We start from the raw sequence: 20,844 nt of genomic DNA, 5'->3' as shown, positions 1-20,844 counted from the left end.
CAGTCTTAGAGAAGAAAATCACTTTAACTGTTCAGTCTACAATGCAGTCTTAGAGATGAAAATCACTTTGAATGGTTAGTCTACAATGTGGTCTTATAGACGAAAATCACTTTGAATGGTTAGTCTATAGTGCGGTCTTTGAGATGAAAATCGCTTTGAATGGTTAGTCTACAATGCGGTATTATAGATGAAAATCGCTTTGAATGGTTAGTCTACAATGCGGTATTATAGATGAAAATCGCTTTGAATGGTTAGTCTACAATGCGGTATTATAGATGAAAATCGCTTTGAATGGTTAGTCTACAATGCGGTCCTATAGATGAAAATCACTTTGAATGGTTAGTCTACAATGCGGTCCTATAGATGAAAATCACTTTGAATGGTTAGTCTACAATGCGGTCCTATAGATGAAAATCACTTTGAATGGTTAGTCTACAATGCGGTCCTATAGATGAAAATCACTTTGAATGGTTAGTCTACAATGCGGTCCTATAGATGAAAATCACTTTGAATGGTTAGTCTACAATGCGGTCTTAGAGATTAAATCACTTTGAATGGTCAGTCTACAATGCGGTCCTATAGATGAAAATCACTTTGAATGGTTAGTCTACAATGCGGTCTTATAGATGACAATCACTTTCAATGGTTAGTCTACAATGCGGTCTTAGAGATTAAATCACTTTGAATGGTCAGTCTACAATGCGGCCTTAGAAATGAAAATCACTTTAAATGGTTAGCCTACAATGTGGTCTTAGGGATGCATTTACTCAAGTGTTTCTGATCTGTAAAGACATAACCAGACTGAAAATATATAGCTAGGAGTAATATTTTCTAGTTTGGGAGAGTAATTTCAGCAATAAAAATATAATAATAAGAAAAGTTAGTTGCAGCACATTGAAATAAAGTAGTCAAGCACAGGGCCGACAAAAGGGGGGGGGGGCAGGGATATATCAGTAGGGAGCCCGGACCGAACAACACTTTTTAATTTTATAAAATAAATATTTTGTTTGAACAAGTATTAAGAGAGCCCGTGTGTTTCTTACTCCAGCGCATGTAATCACTCTCTACGGACCTGGTCAAGCAAATGGAAGAGTCCAACAATAGGGCATAAACAGAGTCATTAATAGCATAAGAAAATGAAAGAATTGTATTACTTTACTTCAGTTTTGGCCATGTTCTATTCTTCTTACTTTACATTTGCTTTGTTTTATTCCTTTATTTTGCATTATATTTTTTAAATAAAAGTCTCTTTTTGAATGTGTTTTAAAAGATGCCGAATAGAATAAACGAAACAGTAAGCAATTCTGCATTTAAAAAATTTGAATGATAGTAAAAGTTAACGAAGTCTAATTAGTAAGCAGCAGAACTTTGCTAGGAACGAAGCAAGAAATATGTTTTACACCATGCTATGGCTGACAATAAAATAGATAACAGAAAGAAAAAAAACTTTAAAAAGTGATATGACTGGGAAATTATTCAAGAAGAGAAACGCAAACTTGAAATGAAAGATATTAAAAATGCAATGAATATGTCAAACGGTGAGTGTTTACATGTACGCTCACTTCATCTCGAAACTTGTTTGTCTGTTTATTTATTATTCTGGTTCCTGCTTTATTTTTTCATATTTTAATTGATTGCTTCTTTGCTTCTCTATTCCTTTAAAATGGATAATTGATTAGAATTTTCACTTTCATAATCTGGAAGGCTATATTACAGCTCTCAGAAAGTAGATGATTAAAAAGCAGAAAATAACAATTGTTAATATTAATTATTCCATCTCATTTCCTTTTTTCGAGCAATATATTGTCTCCTTTGATACTTGATAAAGGACGGTGAATACTATTTGATACATGATAAAGGACGGTGAATACTATTTGATACTTGATAAAGGAAGGTGAATACTATTTGTCTAAAAATCATTAATCAAAGCAGCAGGTTAATGTGATCTTGAAATAAATCAGCAGACAACCCATACTTTGTAAATATATATATTACCTCTAAAAATTAACAAGTAAAGATGACATTAAACATGAATTAGCAATACCAGAAAATACGTCCATAAACCTAGTATTAACAACTTTCTCGTCATTTCAGCTGAGTAAATTAAATTCCTAATGATTGGTTTTACAGCCTTTGAATTACGGACGATTGATTGGCTTCTTCTCAGGTACAAAATAATCGTCAGCATTGTCGGTTTCAACGTATTCTTATTTGTCGAAAACGTATGTCCATTTTAGCACTTGGGAGCTAAAATTATACACACATACATGCAAACCCACCCACCCCGCACACGAAAAACCCCTTTAAATTTATTGTAATACTAGCACACTATTATCATACTTTGGTTGAAGAGTAAATATTACTGTAGCGAAGAATTCTGTTTTATCTAGGTATGGAGCGTTCCATCTAACGATCTGTTGCAAAAATACTGAATGTGATAAGAGAGGAAATTGAAGGTGGTTATCTATCCATCCATCCATCCATCCATCCATCCATCCATCCATCCATCCACCCATCCATCCATCCATCCACCCATCCATCCATCCATCCCTCCATCCATCCATTCATCCATCCATCCATCCATCCATCTATCTATCTATCTATCTATATATATATATATATATATATATATATATATATATATATATATATATATATATATATATATATATATATATATATATATATATATTTGTATATCTATCTATCTATCTATCTATCTATCTATCTATCTATCACACCATTACGTAATGATCTAATGGTATTTCAGGTACCTTGTTCGTTCAGCCTACCTATCTATCCGTGTGTTCGTCTCTCTGTCTGGCAGTGATTAAGTCGAGGATTTTAAATGTATCAAATAAGAATGTGATTGAAATTTTTAATGTCTTCGTCTGTCTGTTTTTCAGTCGCTATGAATGTATGTATGTATGTATGTATGCATGTATGTATGTATGTATGTATGTATTCATGTATGGGTAGGTGTGTCTGTGTGTGTGTGTGGTGAAAAAAATCTTTCATATGGATTGTTAACAGTTTTGTTTCCTATCAACTCGGAGATGACGGGGATGTAACAGTATATATATATATATATATATATATATATATATATATATATATATATATATATATATATATATGTATGTATGTATGTATGTATGTGTGTGTGTGTGTGTGTGTGCAAAGCTTGAAGTACAATAAATGCAGGTGTAATTTTATTCAGTTCGGTCATTATATTCGACGAATAGGTTATCATCTCTGATTTGTGATCAAATTAAACCCATTGGGCTAGATTGGAAAAAATGTAATTCTGTCTTGACATATTTGTTTATGTGATTTTCATATATGATACAGAAGCAGTCCATTTAGTCAGGTGAGAGCTGCTGTTTATAGGTATTGCATTATATATACTTAAATAAGTATATGAATTTTAATTAGTACCGTTGAACTTTGATTTAGTATCTTTGAAAGTGAAGACCATAGGCAGTACACTTTTATATAAAATTATATAATGATGCTCACCCGCACACCCACCCACACCTACACCCTATATCTATCTTCAAATACATAAAGAAAATATAGTGATATGGTATTTTATTAACAACATTCTAATTCATGTGAAGTGATTTCTCTTTGTTTGTGTGCGCGCGTTCGTGTTTGTACTTGATTTGATACGGAATGAAGTTTCATTTCCAGTACAAGATCTATTGCAATAGTGTACACGAATACAAACATGACTTTCTCATGCCTATACTTCAGCTCGTTTTATTCGCGATAGTGATTCAGGACTCGTGACTTGTCCCCAATAATCTATCGGCCGTGCAAATAACGATATCGTATCGAGGTGCATAAGATGATAACAACTGACGAGGCTTCGAGGAAGTGCGATAGGGTTAAACTACCCTGTCTGCTGTTGTTTGTCATACGCTCTAAATGATCGATGCCTAAATAACACATAGTTTACATAAAGTGTAGTGGACACAAGAATCAGCTAATTGTAATCGTTTCAACTGTTCCTATTATCTGATTAGCTGTACGTAACTAGTGTGAGTAAACGAGGCTCTGATATTACATTTTGACTCTCTTTTGAAGGACTTATAACCAATATGATGTTGCGGGAACAGTTGGAATTCAGTGACAGTCTCCTACGATGCTTAAAAGAAAGTTAGGACCATGATCTAGCAGCTCTCTTTAGTAAAGGAAGAAAACGTTGCCGAAAGTGCAACCTACAAGACAGATTGTGTGAATATGAATCACACCACATTATGGAAAACTTCAACTTCTGACGACTCCACTCTATCTACGTTACTCTCTACAAAGGAGGTGAGAAATAACTCCCAGATAGATTCATCAGATGAAGATTTGGATAAAGCTGGAAAATGGCTATGGAAGATATTTTCAGTCGTTTTTCTCGTTTTCGGACTGACTGGGAATTTCCTTACAATTCTGGTTTTCAGGAAAATTGGAGTTTCCAAAAGGCCTACTCTCTGTTTTCTTTTGGCTCTCGCAATTACAGACAGTGTGGTCTTGGTTACAGGATTATCAAGGTACTGGATTCTAAACACATTTGACCTGGATGTAAGAAATCTTTCTGACTTTGGATGCAAAATTAATTTATTTGTTCTTTATCTCTCGATGCAGTATTCATCATGGATACTGGTGTGTGTTTGCATTGAACGTGTTATCAAGACCTATCTTCCACTTCAGTTCATACGTATCGTAACATATCCGCGTGTGTATGTGTCTCTTATTATTTTATTTTTTGTCCTGTCGGGCGTGGATCTCCATTTCTTTTGGACAAATGGTATAAATAACTACACTAATGAAAGTTGTGACTCCCTTACACTCCAATATGAATATTTTGACGATTTTGTGTTCGTGTATATAGATTTTGCATTTTTATCAGCCGCACCATTTGTCATAATGTTTATATGTAACGTTTTTCTGGTTCGAGCCTTGAGACGTATTCAAAGGGGCCGTGTAAGTATGATGCATAACGTCATGTTCCGTCGTACGCAACGCGTCAGCGTCAAACTAACTAAAATGCTATTGATAAGCACATTTTATTTTCTCGTTGCCACTGTCCCTGTGTCTGTGTGTTTCATCATGGACTCATATAAAGGGCAGCAATACGGAGCAGTTGGCGATAAACATGGCATAGCCATACTTGATTTAGTGAAGACAATAACCTACTTGATGCAATTTTCCAACCACGCCATCAATTTCTATCTGTACTCCATGGTGAATGAAAACTTCTGGAAGAAGCTGAAGATTATATGCGGATGTCAAAAAGCGTAAGTTTGTGTATGCCTCAGCCATATTTATAAAATATCACTTATTCTACTCATGTCCGTACGTCCCGTCCCGTAAGTCAGTCCATCACACATTTATTTTGTGGACAATTACCTTTTCAAGGATTTCATAAATTAAAGTTAAAATAAAATTAGTAGTAGTAGTAGTATTGGTAGTAGCAGTAGTAGTCGTAATAATAATAATAATAATAATAATAATAATTTAATAATAATAATAATAATAATAATAATAGTAGTAGTAGTAGTAGTAGTAGTAGTGATATAGGCATTTATATTAGTAGTGGTGCTGGTGGAAGTTGAAGGTGGAATTTTATAAGATCTGCGTTTAGTCGCAACGCTTTAGTTGATAAGATGCAAATAATATTAAATAAATAATACTAATTAAAAATACTAATTAAATAATAGTAATCAAAACAAATAAAATAACACAAAATATAGGCAGGAAACAACAACAAAACAAAGACAAAATAAAAATGTGTATTGAACGCAAGAAAACCTTAAGGAAAATAAAGAACCATAGCAGCAACAATAACGAAACCCACGCATGATAATGGGACAAACCATTACTGCTGGATAAGTCTTGGTAGTATAACGCATTGCATAATGTTTACCATTGTTTTCTTTGTCGTCATTTTATATATTGTTGTCATTTTTAATACTACTACTACTACTACTACTACTAATAATAATAATAATAATAATAATAATAATAATAATAATTATTATTATTATTATTATTATTATTATTTGAAAAGGAGACCCGTGGAAATAAAGGATATTGTTTATCCAAAAAAGCTAATTCTCATCTATTCTCCAAAAATCTTTCCCGTTAACATATCATATATCTTAATAAAATTTTCCAAAGAACCCTATCTAACCCTATCTACCACCTACCCCTATCAGATCACTTGTTTAAGTGAATCTCACTAGTAATGCAAATTCATTCCCTGGGCGGTGGAGAGATTTATCTTTGACATGACGATCACAATAAATCTAGTAATATATCAAAAGGCGAGATGGTGCTTTCCGAGGGTTATTAAAGCATGGGGCGTAGTGCAATCAATTTGAAGAAAAACTTACCAATTAGAATTAAATATTTCGAATGTGATATGTAAGTGGAAAATTCTACATATTTTTCAAAATATTCCAATTGGGACACGGTCCCTTTTTTATCCCCACAAGGGCACATATACGTTCATTTAGCAATTACAAACATATATGAACTAGTTAATTTTGATATAATATGATCAATGACATAAATGGTTTAATTGTATACAATCTCCGAGTAACTAGACTCAGGTTCCTGTTATACAGTCTCTGTGTCACAAGACTCAGTTTGTTGTATACAGTCTGTCACTTTACTCAGGTTGCTGTTATACAATCTATATGTCACCATAATTAGGATGTTGTTAAAAACTTTCTGTGTCACCATACACATGTTGTTATACAGTCTCTGTATTACCATACTCAGGTTGTTGCTATACCGACTCTGTGTCACCATACTCAGACTGACGTTAGACACTCTCTGTGTCACCATGCCCATGTTGTTGTTATACAGTCTCTGTATTACCATACTCAGGTTGTTGTTATACAGTCTATGTGTCACCATACTCAGGATATTGTTATACAGTCTCTGAGTCACCATATTCCGGTTGTTGTTATACCGACTCTGTGTCACCATACTCAGGCTACTGTTATACAGTCTCTGAGACACCATACTCAGGTTGTTGTTATACAATATCTGTGTCAACATACTCAGGATATTGTTATACCGTCTCTGAGTCACCATACTCAGGTTGTGGTTATACAGTCTCTGAGTCACCATATTCAGGTTGTTGGTATACAGTCTCTGTGTCAGCATACTCAGGTTGTTGTTATACAATCTCTGAGTCAGCATACTCAGGTTGTTGTTATACAGTATCTGTGTCATCATACACAGCTTGTTGTTATACAGTATCTGTGTCACCATACTCAGGATGTTGTTATACAGTCTCTGTGTCACAATACTCAGCTTGTTGGTATACAATCTCTATGTGACCATACTCAAGTTGTTATACAGTCTCTGTGTCACCATACCCAAGTTGTTAATATACAGTCTCTGTGTCCCCATACTCAAGTTGTTGTTATTCAGTATCTGTGTCAACATACTCAGGTTGTTATACAGTTTATGTGTCACCATACTCAGGTTTTCGTTATACCGTATCTGTATCTCCAAACTCAGGTTGTTGTTATACAGCCTTTGTGTTACCATATTCAGGTAGTTGTTATATACAGCCTTTGTGTTACCATATTCAGGTAGTTGTTATATACAGCCTTTTTGTTACCATATTCAGGTAGTTGTTATACAGCCTTTGTGTTACCATATTCAGGTAGTTGTTATATACAGCCTTTGTGTTACCATATTCAGGTAGTTGTTATACAGTCTCTGTGTTGCCATATTCAGGATCATGTGACTGAAAATTCTCATCTTTTCTAAAGATTCATATGACAATCATGGAAAAATAATCCGGGTAACGAATACTTTTGTGTATATTATTGACATTTGGGGATACATAACAGTGTCTGGGTTGTGTACAGAAACCTTAAGATGTAACATGTATGTATGCAATGTATATTATAGTGTTATGCCCAATTATCAACTATATAATACCTAACAATGAGAAAGTAATGGGTGATCGATTTTACTACAGATAAAGACAGATAACATAATCGGTTGCTTAAATTCATCCCTTTGAAAAATATTGACCTTTCTATCGATCGGAGAGACAAAACAGCAGGGAATAGTTTGTTCTTCTTGAATAATACATGCTGAAGGATAAAATAATTGTTTAGTCCCAGAAATTCCTCCTCGATAATTAACATGGTAGTATTTTTCTCCCGATGTTCGGACTTTTTCTTAAAATGGGGTCATGCTTATAGCTTTTAAATGGCTGTAGAGAACATATATTTTTGGAGCCCATGTTACTGACCGTAAGTAAATTAATTTTCTAGCGAATAATTTAGAAGGAGAGATGGTGGAGGGTAGAGATTAATACGGAAAAGTAAAATAACTATAAATGAAAGAAAATATTATCGAGGAAAGAAAACAATCGGAAACTACAAATGCACAAAATTTAAGAGACTGTGGATCAGTCTGTATAGTAATTAGGCATAAGAGGTATTTCATATTCAGAAGTGATGTTCCAAGACATTCTTTAAGACTAAGGGTATTTCAAGTTAAGTTTTTAAACAGCACATTAATTGGTACGGCTATGATTTATACAGCAATATATATATATATACATATATATATATATATATATATATATATATATATATATATATATATATATATATATATATATATATATATATATATATATATATATATATATGAGAATCTAGGTCATAAACAATGTAATAGAAACAAGTTTATAGTTAGTAAAATCAACAAGTAGTCTGTTACAAATTGAAAATTTAAGAGAAACTTACAGTATTGTGATTTAAATCACAAATAATCCCAAATGGCTGTTACAAGTTCAAAGTAATGAATGTACCGATTGAATTTCAATTGTATTGAACGTGCTCTTGCACAAATTGTCTTAAATATTCAACTATCTACACAAACGTTTGCGAACGCAACGCATACAAACAAACACTCTAATATCCACACAGAAAGGAAGGGTATGAAACCCAATATCTACTATCAAAAATATCCCATTACATACCATTGAAAACCCAGTATCTACTATCAACACAAATGTACGCTCACGCATACAAAAATACACTCGGCTATCCACACAAACGTATACGCACACATACAAACCCCAAAATCTACTATCCACACAAAGGTATGCCAACGCATACAAACACACACTCTACTGTCCAAACATAAGGGAAGAGTAAAAAATCAAATATCTACTATAAAAAATACCCAATATTTACAATCACAAACCCCAATATCTACTATCCACACACACGTACGCGCCCGATTACAAATACACATTCAACTATCTACACAAACGTACGCGCACGCATACAAACCCCTAAATCTACTATCCACACAAACGTACGCCAACCCATACGATCACACAAATAAACACACACGCGCACAAATATACACACACACCTGCACACACACATCACAGAGGGAAGACCCAACGTACGCGAACGCATACAAACACACAATATAATGTCGACATAGAAGGAAAGGGTAAAAAATAGCCACAATATCTACTATCCACACAAACGTACGCGAACGCATCCAAACATACACTCTACTATTCACACAGAAGGAAAGGGAAAAAATACAATATACTATCAACACAAACGTACGCTAATTCTTACAAACAAACACACACACTTATAAAAGTATAAAAACTATTTTCGTATTTGTCTTCGTGTCAAAAATGACATTCCCTGTACTATGGCTACCTCCGATGTCTCTACTTCCTCTTCCTCCACATTCAAAGTCATCGACGAATATTTAGATTGTGCAGATTTGGTTGCTTTGTATCGTCGCCATCATATTAACATGTTAATTGCCGGACCTAGCGGTTCAGGCAAAACCGAATTTGTCAAACGTTTGATCGAACATAAACATCATTTGATCGATCGTCCACCTCAAGAGATCGTTTGGTGTTACAAAATGTGGCAATCGGTGTACATTCTCTTGAGTAAAAGTCAAGGCGATTACATCGTGATTGTAGAAGCCATTCCTGGCGAAGACGACGGGATCGTGTCTGACTCCAGTCAAAACCAGCTGGTTGTCTTCGACGACACGTTAGGAGAAAACAAAGAAGAAATTAAACTGGTTTATACGCAAATGACTTCATCGTAATGCCATTGTCAATTACATAACACAAAATTGTTTCAACAGAGTAATACCCATTGCACCATCAGTCTCAATGCTCATTACATGGTCTTGCTTAAAAGTCCTGGAGGTAAATCGCAAGTGAAAGTCTTAGCCAAACAGTTAGAAACGCCTTGGCTGACTCATGCGTATGCCGATGCCACTCAAGCCACACACGCCGATTTACTCGTGGATTTAAAACCTACTGTCCCAGATTATTTGCAATCTCGTACCCATTTGTTTCACCACTGGTGCCAAGACGGAGAAGCTGTCATGTACACGTGCCCTTCGTCGACTTAACAACAGCAACACCAAAAAAATCTAAAAAAGGTCGGACACTCTAGGTTTGTCTCACACAGCGTCAACACAACGTCCCTTCAGTCTCGTATTACCGTCAAATTGATTCGTGCCTTGCAGGGCATCAGTCACGAAACAAATTCACAAACACGTGTTCGCGTCTCAGAAGCCAGTCTCAAAGAAGTTTTACGATGGTTTACGGCGACAGCACGTCAATTACTGCAAGGCATCATTCACATTCCTCATCAAACCAAACGCGTTTTTGAGAAAATCAAAGTAGCCTTGACGCAACTGGCCGATCCTCGCATCGACACTGAAACCAAAAGCAAATCATTTTTAAACCTAGAGTTAGTCGTTCTCTAGGAAGAGTCATCATTCTTTCCCTCTAATGTCCCAAAAGCCCTCCCCAAGAAAAAAGCCACTCCCAAGAAAGCCAAACAGACCCAGATGAAGAAAAGGAGCGGTGGTGTCAAGACCAGGTCACAGCAACAGACAAAGAAAAGCCTACAGAAACAAAAATAGAAAAGCCCCCAGAAAAGACCCTAGAAACAGCTTCTTCCCGAAAGAGACCACAACCCACAGCGACAGTAAACATGTCTCCAGTATCCTCAGATTCTTCCCATTCTCCATTGCTAGTGATGCCAGCCAAGCCCAACTTGACACCCGTTATTCTCATTTGACGAATCAATGGAAACCCGCGTCTCCAGTGGCAGCTGCTTACAAATTAACTGGCCCCAAAATCAAAGTCAAAGAGAGATCGAGCTTGTTACAGGGTTTATTGGATTTGTCCAAGCAAGAACTGTCCCGATTTTGTCCATGCAAACCCCTTTACTACGTGAGATGAATGTAATCTAGTTGTGATCCTGAACGCTTGAAGATCTCCCCTAAGAGAAGTACACACCACTCTCTGGATAAAAAAGGAAAGGACTTCCTCCTCGTTTAGCCAAACATTGGAACATGTTGTCTGTCCTTCCAAAGCTCATTCACCCATGCAAAAACAACTCAAACAGCCTCCAAAGACGTTGTTGATACCGTGTGTGAATGTTGCATGAATGTCTTAAAAGGCACTATACCTTTGTCTCCACATCAGACAGAATGCGTAGCAAAGCATCGACAAGTTCTTCGGCAAATGATCCAAAAGAAAATACCCATCCGTCAAACGAACCACATGTTGGTACAATGCGGAGGATTTTTCGCCATGTTGTTAAGACCCTTGGTGAAAGGGGCATTGGGCTCAATGCTGCGGAGACTCATCGGAGCAAAATAAAGGACGGAGAACATAAAAGGGATTTCTGGAGTCAAAAGATCTAAGACGTGACCATTGATATCCGATGGAAGGACGAAAACTGTCTCTCGTGCCTTACAAGAACAACGAACCCGCATTTGCCTCTCAGTCCTAATTTGACCGAGATGTTCCAGTTAAAACACGAATTAAACTCCTTGATGGATCGCAACGATTTGACTGAACCATAAAATTCGCAAAGGTACGGTCAACTGTTGCAACGACTGCCAATTCTGGCAGATGTTAAGACCCTGATGAAACGTTCATCGCCACCACCACCCCAGCGGTCAAGACAGGCGCAATGCCACAAATGCCGGAGAAATAAGAGGTACAAGAAGTCTTTGAAATACCGTCAGCAGCTCCCATTCATAGCAAGATTTTTAGAACTTAAATTGGGGTAAAAAGATGATGTCCACTCCTACTTCGCTAGAAGTCAAAAATAAGGAAGGGAAACCAAAAGTCAAACAAGAAAATAAGACCAAAGCTATCCTATTGTCACCACCACCAGAGCAACATATATTCTCGACTTCTAATCCCATAGCACATCGGAGACGTAAGGCAGTTTCCAAACCACGCGTTCGTCCCATCCAGAAGAGAATCAGCTATGATTGGGTGACTTATTAAAAATGGAGAAGGTGTTAGTCAGCATTTACTACGATCCATCCGATCCTACATGTTACGGAAGAGTTCAGAAATTGTATCTTGCTGACCAAACTGACAAAACTCGTCTGAAAAGTCTATGTTTACCTCAAGTGCAACGGAGGTTAAAAGAACAAGCCATGTACACTTTACACAAACCCATTCGACGAATATTTTCCAGGAGTTGCAATCGAGTGCAGGGCATCGATCATCAACGGCAAGCCGAGTTTGCCAATGTCTTTCATTTGGTCACCTTCAATCGTGGCTACAAATATTTGTTTTATGTCATCGACGTCTTTTCCAAACTTACCTGGATCGTATCATTGCTGACTTCCAAATCGAGCGGTGAGTTAGTGCAAGCCCTCGTACTGGTGCGGAAGCAAAGTGTTAGTCATCCTCTCTCTTCGATGGCAAACTGACAAAGGCACTGAATTTCTGGACCAAGCCTTCTAAAAGGAATTAAAGAAACAATACATTAATTTGCTCACTACCGATAATCGCAAAACCAAAGCAATTATCGTGGAACCTTTTCAGCGCACCTTGAAAGAACTTGGTTCCACGAACCTTGAAAGAACTTATGTGGAAATATTTTACTCATCAACACACTCTCAAGTCAATCGGCATCTTACTGTACCTTGTCCTAGCGTACAACCATACTTAACATCCAATCATCGAATGTGCCCCCCACACCCCAAGAAGTGATTCCCGACATCAAAATAACTGATTCTGAGCGCCTGGTTAGTATGTCCCCGAGAAAGGTGGAGTGTTGGCAGTAGGAGATTGAGTGCGCATAGGCAAAACAAAACGCACTTTCGACAAAGGTTACTTACCCTACTTGACCACCGAATTGTTTCGTGTCACTGGACGGATGAATGGCGGTCATCCTGCAATCTATAAATGGGAAGACTTGAACGGTGAAGTGGTGAAAGGAACGTTTTTCCTGCCCGACTTACACTGCGTGATCAAATAAGAAGACGAAGTGTATGACATCGAATGCATCCTCGAACGTAGAACCCGTAAAATGGGAAAACGCCGTGTTAATAAGTTCAAAAGTACGTTGGAAAGGATATACTCCAAGTTTTGATTCTTGAATCGACGCTCTGCAAGTCAGCGACAATAAAAAGAAGAGACCATCAAGCCCGTCAACACAGCCTCAACCGCTATCACAGAAGCGACCGCATCTTCACCGAGTTCTTCTCTGCAAAATTAAAAAAAGCAACTCTTGTGGGTTTGGTGTGGAGAAGGTGTGTCCACAACACAAATCGTCTTTTTCTGCCAAATCTTTGCTGTGTATTGTGTAATTGGTGCTGCCATTGCCAATTTTTATTCTGAAACAAGGAGAAAAACAATTGTGGACCATTTTACTGACCTATTGCATCGGTTACCTTCTCCCCAATCCTTTCCTGAAATACTCATCAAACGGGAACAACGGTAAGTTTGTGTCCAACGTCAGTCACCACTCTGAAAATAACCATAATAGCAATCAAGAAAACGACTATGATTACTTTAGCCACAAACACCCATTAATACTAATGCATATTGGCCTGGAGAAAGAGAGATTCTTGTTCATTTTACTGTAAACAACATTAGACTTGAAAATAAGGTACTCGTGCACTCTTATTGATTGCACACTCTTGAAAGTATCAAATAGCACAAACTTCTTAGACAATATCAGTGTCATAAAATCGCGGGACATGATGGTGTTATTAATTGCTTGCACAAGACGCGGTAGTGGATTCTTTTAAAGTGACTACAATATCGTATAGGTTGTTTACTTCTTTTTTGGTAACTTTTAAAACAAGTATCTAGTCCGTTGATGTCAGTTTCTGCATCAGGTACTATTATAAAGCAACGTATTACATGTTTATCTAATAAATAAAGGTGCATTTTAATGAGACTTGATGGGTTTTTAAGCATTATAGTCTTACATTAATTGTTATTATAAGCAAAATATTTATTATTCGCTTGTTTGAAATGTAAACCAGACGCTAGTTGTTGCCAAAGAATTTATCGTCACCATTAGTAAGATTCCAAAATCTGCCTTAAAAGTCAGAAAAGAATGTATCTAAATAATCAGTAAAGAGACTCGCTAATCTGAAAAGTAAATTGTTCATAGCCATCCCATAAATGTATTCATCCACACCGAAACCGTTCTATAACCATCCCAGCCATTTTCATACTGACCATTCCACATTTAAAAATTTGAAGGATTTACATTTCGTGATGACGCAGTGAGAGTACGACAGGTGGGGGTAAATGATTCTTTCTTCGAAAAGGGCTGGACATGGTGTGACTATCGAATAAAGGTTCAGATATGTTATCCTTGTTTTAAATAGACCCAGACTTCTTCAATGTAAATGTTAGACTACAAATAAGATATAAAGTTCGAATTGCATAAAGTATTAGGCACATACCCTGATTAATGAATACTTAAAGCTATGAATATTTCACCGATATTTCTTAGATTTTCATAGCATTTAAAATAACAAACAAATTGAAATTGTCTACAAAATTAACATTCCACAAGCAGGTTGCGCCCTTTATAGGTAGACTTATTACAAAATTTGTCCGGATTTTATTTATTTTATGCACTAAACTCACATGCCGCACAGTATAATGGTGCGGACATGGGAAAAGAAAAGAACACAGAGACGAACCAATCAGCTCACGCGGCTAATATTTTCACCTTGCTAATTTTACAACAGACATCTAACAGGAAGACAAATAGGACTGTATTGATTAACACCAACGCGAAGAAATACAAATCACCTCTAATCATTTTATCACCTTCTTCTGAGGGCAACAATGAAATGTTTGGATTATAAATAATACAGATTTTATAAATTTGTTGTATTTAAGTATTTTCGTACCGTATTACGCAGACGTTAACTCTTTTACCCACCGTATCACTAATACTAAAATTGTAAAACATGGAACCGGTGTAAAATGTTTTACCTTGTGACTCAGCAAGTACTAGCTGAAATTTCTTTGAAGAATATTGGGCCACAACACTTTATGCAAAATCGAAAATTTTAGGTGAAAATGATAATAATAATAATCATAATAATAATAAGAAGAAGAAGAAGAAGAAGAAGAAGAAGAAGAAAAGGCGAAATGATGATGAACAATATAATTAGTTCTACTCCACCACATCTACTCTCCTCACATCTCTCTTCCGTTTAACCCGTTCCTTCCTTCTCCCTTACTTTTTCTGATGAAAACACATATGACGTTCATAACCATCATCGTCATCATCATCATCATCATTGCTTATTTTTTCTTCTGTCAAAGCAGTTGTGGTTGTTGAATTGCCGGACTCTTCATAGATAGGGCGCGGCTTCGCATCTTTCCTTTGGATCATCCCAGTTTGCAGTTATACGTTTCGTTCTAAAATTACAACTTTTCATTTATTTGTACTGTCCGCTTGAAATAAAAGATGTCTATTCTTAACAATTTATGAATTCATATATGCAGTTCTGGACGTATGAGACGGGCTTCTAGAGTATACATGTCCGCCATTAATGTTATACCCAATCGACAGTGATACTTGCCTCGCCTCAAAGATTCAATAAGTAAACATGCCTCTGTTGAGAAAAGAATAAAGCCTTTTTAACTTAGATTTAAATTGTATGATTTTAAATACAGAATAAATTCAGTACATCTTTATTTCTGAAATATTTCAAATTTTTGTCGGTCAGTTGAAATATAACAGTCGAAATTTTCTAACCGGACACATATTAGATGACCATAGAAAACAGTTTCATACAAAATCTTTATTCGCAAAAAATATGTAGTTCATTGGTCTCGTTATTTTGGAGATATACCAAAATAATTCACTGGAAAATATGTTTTAGTTTCTTTATTTAAATATATTATATCCAGAGAGGTCATAAAACATGAGGTTGTATTAAAAGGGACCTGCTAGCAATTTATACAATTTTATCTGTCTTCCTATCTCTCTATCTTTGTGTGTGTTTAAGTATCCATGACTAGTGTGCATTTGTCCATTGTTTTCAATCTAAGTATAGATTGGAGAAAATCAAAGAGGGACTAGGCAGGGAAAGTCTAAATTAGCATACAACATGTACATTTTAATTCCTTGAGATGCTCTATACGTAATGACGCATGCGTAAAGTGTCGTAAGATACTGATGAATAATATCGGCACGTCCAATATCACCGTTTTATAAACGGTTTGTGATATAGTCTTTCCATACCTTGTTTTACACATACGAGTTATCCAAAGAGCGTGATCCCCTGTAAAGCGCCAGTTCCTGATATAAAATACGTGAACCAAGTATGACGCCATGCTGATTTGATTCATTTTGTCTCGTGTGCATTCTTTGCCCGTGCAAACTAATATTCAGAAGTTCGAAGAAACTTATGTTGATAATTAGGCTGTATTAGAGTACAAATCTTAGAGAGCTTTAATGATGAACAAGTCTCACAATGAACATGTCCCATGATGAACAAGTCTCATGTCCAAGAAAATAATCATTGACGAACGTTTGCCAACATTACTAGTCTTTCTTCGTTCTTTTCCATAATGATCCATGCACAAATATTTTTTATGTTTTAAAGCTGGTAGACTATTATTTTGCATACCATATGTGTGTTTTTGTGTATATATATATATATATACACATATGTATGCGTTATGGAGAAACTCGCTACGCAGGCGAGGTCATCGGTCAGACTAAAGCTTCATTCACTATAATTTAAAATAATAATCAACCACCATCGATATTTTTAGATATATGTAATTATTTTACACCCGTTATTGAGGTATATTTTTATTTGATACGACAGAATACAACGCTCAAAGATCTCTGTATACACAATGGGTTCACGGACATCAACACCCAATTCCTCATCCAGAACGAGGACGTCAGAGGTGGAGTCGGTCACTGTGGTGGAGGCGGACTTTAATTCAGCTGGATTCGAGACTCAGGCTTCATCATCAGGGATTGAAAGCGCTATGGAATAGAGGGTATTTAATTGTTTCTGCACTGAGTAACAAAAGAAATTTTTATGATCGTGGCCGATGTTAGATCTGGCATACAACAAGAATACGTCACAGTTGGATGTGTAAACATCCGAATGTGTTTGGGACGGTCGACGGGTACTAGCACGTGTGTATGTGCGTTTAGATTATATGTGCATATGTTATCCGAGACAGAGTCTTATAGAAAGAGAGTATGTAAAAAATAAAGAGCCCACAGAGGGAAGAACATTGTCAGCTACATTTTGTTTACGCCACTAATTGAATTCTTGTTGTGTCCATAAACTTTTCCCTTCAGGGAAACAAAGAGAGGGAGACATAGTTTTGTTCACCACTTCCACTGACGTTAGATTGAATGTTACATTCGTGAAAGTTCGACTAATGCCTTCCAAGAATACATATTGAGATAAGTACGGCAATAGCTACCTTCTTACTGGTGAAAAAAAGAAACACACACACAAACAACAGAGATTCCAAATTCTGTATAAGAATTGTTCTGGCATGAGAGTTGGTAATATTACTATGTTGATTTTATACTTGTGTGAAAGTTCGACCAAGATAATTCGTAATAACTCTTTCGAAAACCTAACTGGAATAGAAAATAAGAACTCTATATTAAGACAAATTAAGGGACCAGTTAAAAACTGGTGCAATGTTCATAATACAAACAACCTGCATTGATTGATACATAAATGGTCTTGACCCTTGTACACACAAGATCATGCTATGTAGATGGTTTGATAATTATTTTATAACTATTACAGAGTTTATGAAATGAACAATGCATTTTCAATTGCATAACGTCTTAATGTTATACGCACAAACTATTTGAATACCTTTGGAACGATTCTCTATTTCTATACAGGATCGACGGGAATGTGCTTATTATACTTAGCTGGGTAGAGTAAAGTAAACTTTGCATAGTTTATTCACAAATGCAGTTTGATGGCCAGAATTATGTGACATATATATATATATATATATATATATATATATATATATATATATATATATATATATATATATATGTGTGTGTGTGTGTGTGTGTGTATTGGCGTTTGTAAATTTCACACAATCTGTCCGATACGTTTTAGATATAGATTTTACCCATTATGTTCAAAATGAAATGACCCGTTTCCACAGACGGCATCTTTTTGAGAGGAAAATATGAGTTTTGTCATGAAAATCAAGTTTTTTTTTATATCAACTGGATAGTTGCAGTTTAAAGCAAAAGTGACTTGAAATGTTGATTTAAATTCACATTAGAAAGACTATTCCCCAGAATGTAATGTCAATAAAAAGTATCCTTTTAGTCGTTTGTATTTTAATTACTCTAAAAATAGTAATTAGAACCCCGCGTTCTCGACAAATTTTAAGGAAAGAATTTTACTTAAGCTCCAAACTTCTGAAGTGGATATTTTAGTTCGTGTGAAAATCCGCTGAAAGAGATATTTTGCTTCAAGTGAAAATCCACTGAATGGGATATTTTCTTTTCAGTTCAATCCCCCGAATGAGATATTAGTCTCTTATGTTCTTATGTTACGGCTTGAATAAACAGCAACACAAGAAAGAGTGAAAAAACAAGCTTATAAACATTTTAAAAAATATTTATTTCCCTGGAAAAATAATGCAAAAATGAAAAAGATAAGAACTTACGGTTTTAAGAATCATTTCCAAAAATAATCGGAGAATAATCCACAAATAAATTTGTTAGAAGGCCTAATATTGAAATGTTCTAATGAATTCAAGTTCGAGTCCGGACGAAGAATCCAAGATGGAAGGCGATGACGTATGCTGTATCCTGTATAGTGTGGTTGTCTACAGTTCCTTGTAAAACACAATAAATAATCCTCCGGTTTGCGAAATCCAAATAAAAATTGTGAGAAATGTCTTTGTTCAAGAATTCTATATGAAAACACGTATATTTACAGGAAAAAAGAATTAATCCTTTTGAATCCAAATAATCTGGAGAAAAATTAACATATTACTCGAAAACTGGCTTCAGCAGAAGGAAACGACTTGACATCAAGCGTTTCTAAGCCCATACTCACTAAATTCTCTGTAAGCATCACTTACTAACACTAATTAATGCGCAATTTCAGAAATGCCTGAATTACGAAAAGAGGATCACATGATCATATTTACATTTAAAAAAGTCACCTAGCCCCAGCATGACCTTGATTAAAAAAACAATCATTTTACTCTAAGAATAAAAAATACTTGTTTACTTCACTAAAAACTATTTACATGCCTGGGGTCACGTATCAAATTCAGCTTCGATCTTACTCTTATTAATAAAATAAATAAAATAACGAACTTGTTGACGTGACTGTTACTAAATTTGAATTAAGGTCAGGAACCAGATCAGCCTTATGTTTACTGAGATAACAGTCAAGGTCAAACTATTTTCTGGAAAATAGCATGAGTTCCTAGTAAACAGAACTACATTATTTCGACATATAATGAAATTAAAAAATAGAAAGATTTTAAAACTTACAAGCAATTAGGTATGATATAAATTAAATAAAATATACATAACATTACTTCGAGTGAAAATCCACTGAGAGATATTTTACTTCGAGTAAAGATCCACTGAATGAGATATTATACTTCAAGTGAAAATCCACTGAAAGTGATATTTTACTTTGAGTAAAAATCCACTGAATTAGATATTTTACTTCGAGCGAAAATCCACTGAAAGAGGTGTTTTATTTTGATTGAAGATCCACTGAAAAAGATACTTTACTTCGAGTGAAAATCGACTGAATGAGGTATAATACCTCGAGTGAAAACCCACTGAAAGAGATGTTTTATTTTGAATGAAAAATCCACTGAATGAGATACTTTACTTCGAGTGAAAATCCACTGAAAGAGGTTTTATTTAGAATGACAGTCCACTGAAAGAGATACTTTACTTCGAGTGAAAATCCAATGAATGAGATATACTTCGAGTGAAAATCCACTAAATGAGATATTATACTTCGTATGAAAATCCATTGAATGAAATATTTTACTTCAGTGATGATCCACTGAATTTGATATTATACTTCGATCGAAAATCTACTAAACTTTGCAAAACGTTCGAAACATAAATGTCTAATTATACCGTATGTAAAGTCAAGGATATAAATTAACCCTTTTACTTTGATCCAGAGCATAAGGTTCTTCTTCGACAGACGTTTCGAAAGAACAGAAAATAGTGTGGACTAACAAAGGCTCACTGAGTGTAAGATAATATTAAAACTTTGAAAATGCTGATTTGGTATTAAAGCGTAGAGAACTTAAGATTTCTGTATATAGAGCGTAGATGATTAGGGATTTCTGTATATAAAGCGTAGAGGAATATGGACTTAACTATGTAAAGAGTAGAGGAATGTGGATTTCTGTACATAAAACGTTTAGGAATATGGATTTCTGTATCTAGAGCATAGATGAATATGGAATTCTGTATATAGAGCGTAGAGGAAAATGGATTTCTGTATAAA

The 20,844-nt window shown here is 35.4% G+C and overlaps 1 protein-coding gene across 1 annotated transcript; it reads left to right on the top strand.

Moving 5' to 3' along the window:
- The first annotated feature begins 3,863 nt into the window (after positions 1-3,863).
- On the top strand, positions 3,864-18,635 carry LOC149800400 (uncharacterized). Its single transcript, XM_089957241.1, has 2 exons — positions 3,864-5,291; positions 17,167-18,635. The coding sequence occupies exons 1-2, from the start codon at positions 4,246-4,248 to the stop codon at positions 17,342-17,344; spliced, it is 1,224 nt and encodes a 407-aa protein (XP_089813367.1). The 5' UTR covers positions 3,864-4,245; the 3' UTR covers positions 17,345-18,635.
- Positions 18,636-20,844: the final 2,209 nt, after the last annotated feature.

This window comes from Sinohyriopsis cumingii, chromosome 5, assembly GCF_028554795.1.
Source record: "Sinohyriopsis cumingii isolate HCF-2022 chromosome 5, ASM2855479v2, whole genome shotgun sequence".
Taxonomy (NCBI): Eukaryota; Metazoa; Mollusca; class Bivalvia; order Unionida; family Unionidae; genus Sinohyriopsis; species Sinohyriopsis cumingii.
This window is presented reverse-complemented; position numbering and strand designations above follow the sequence as displayed.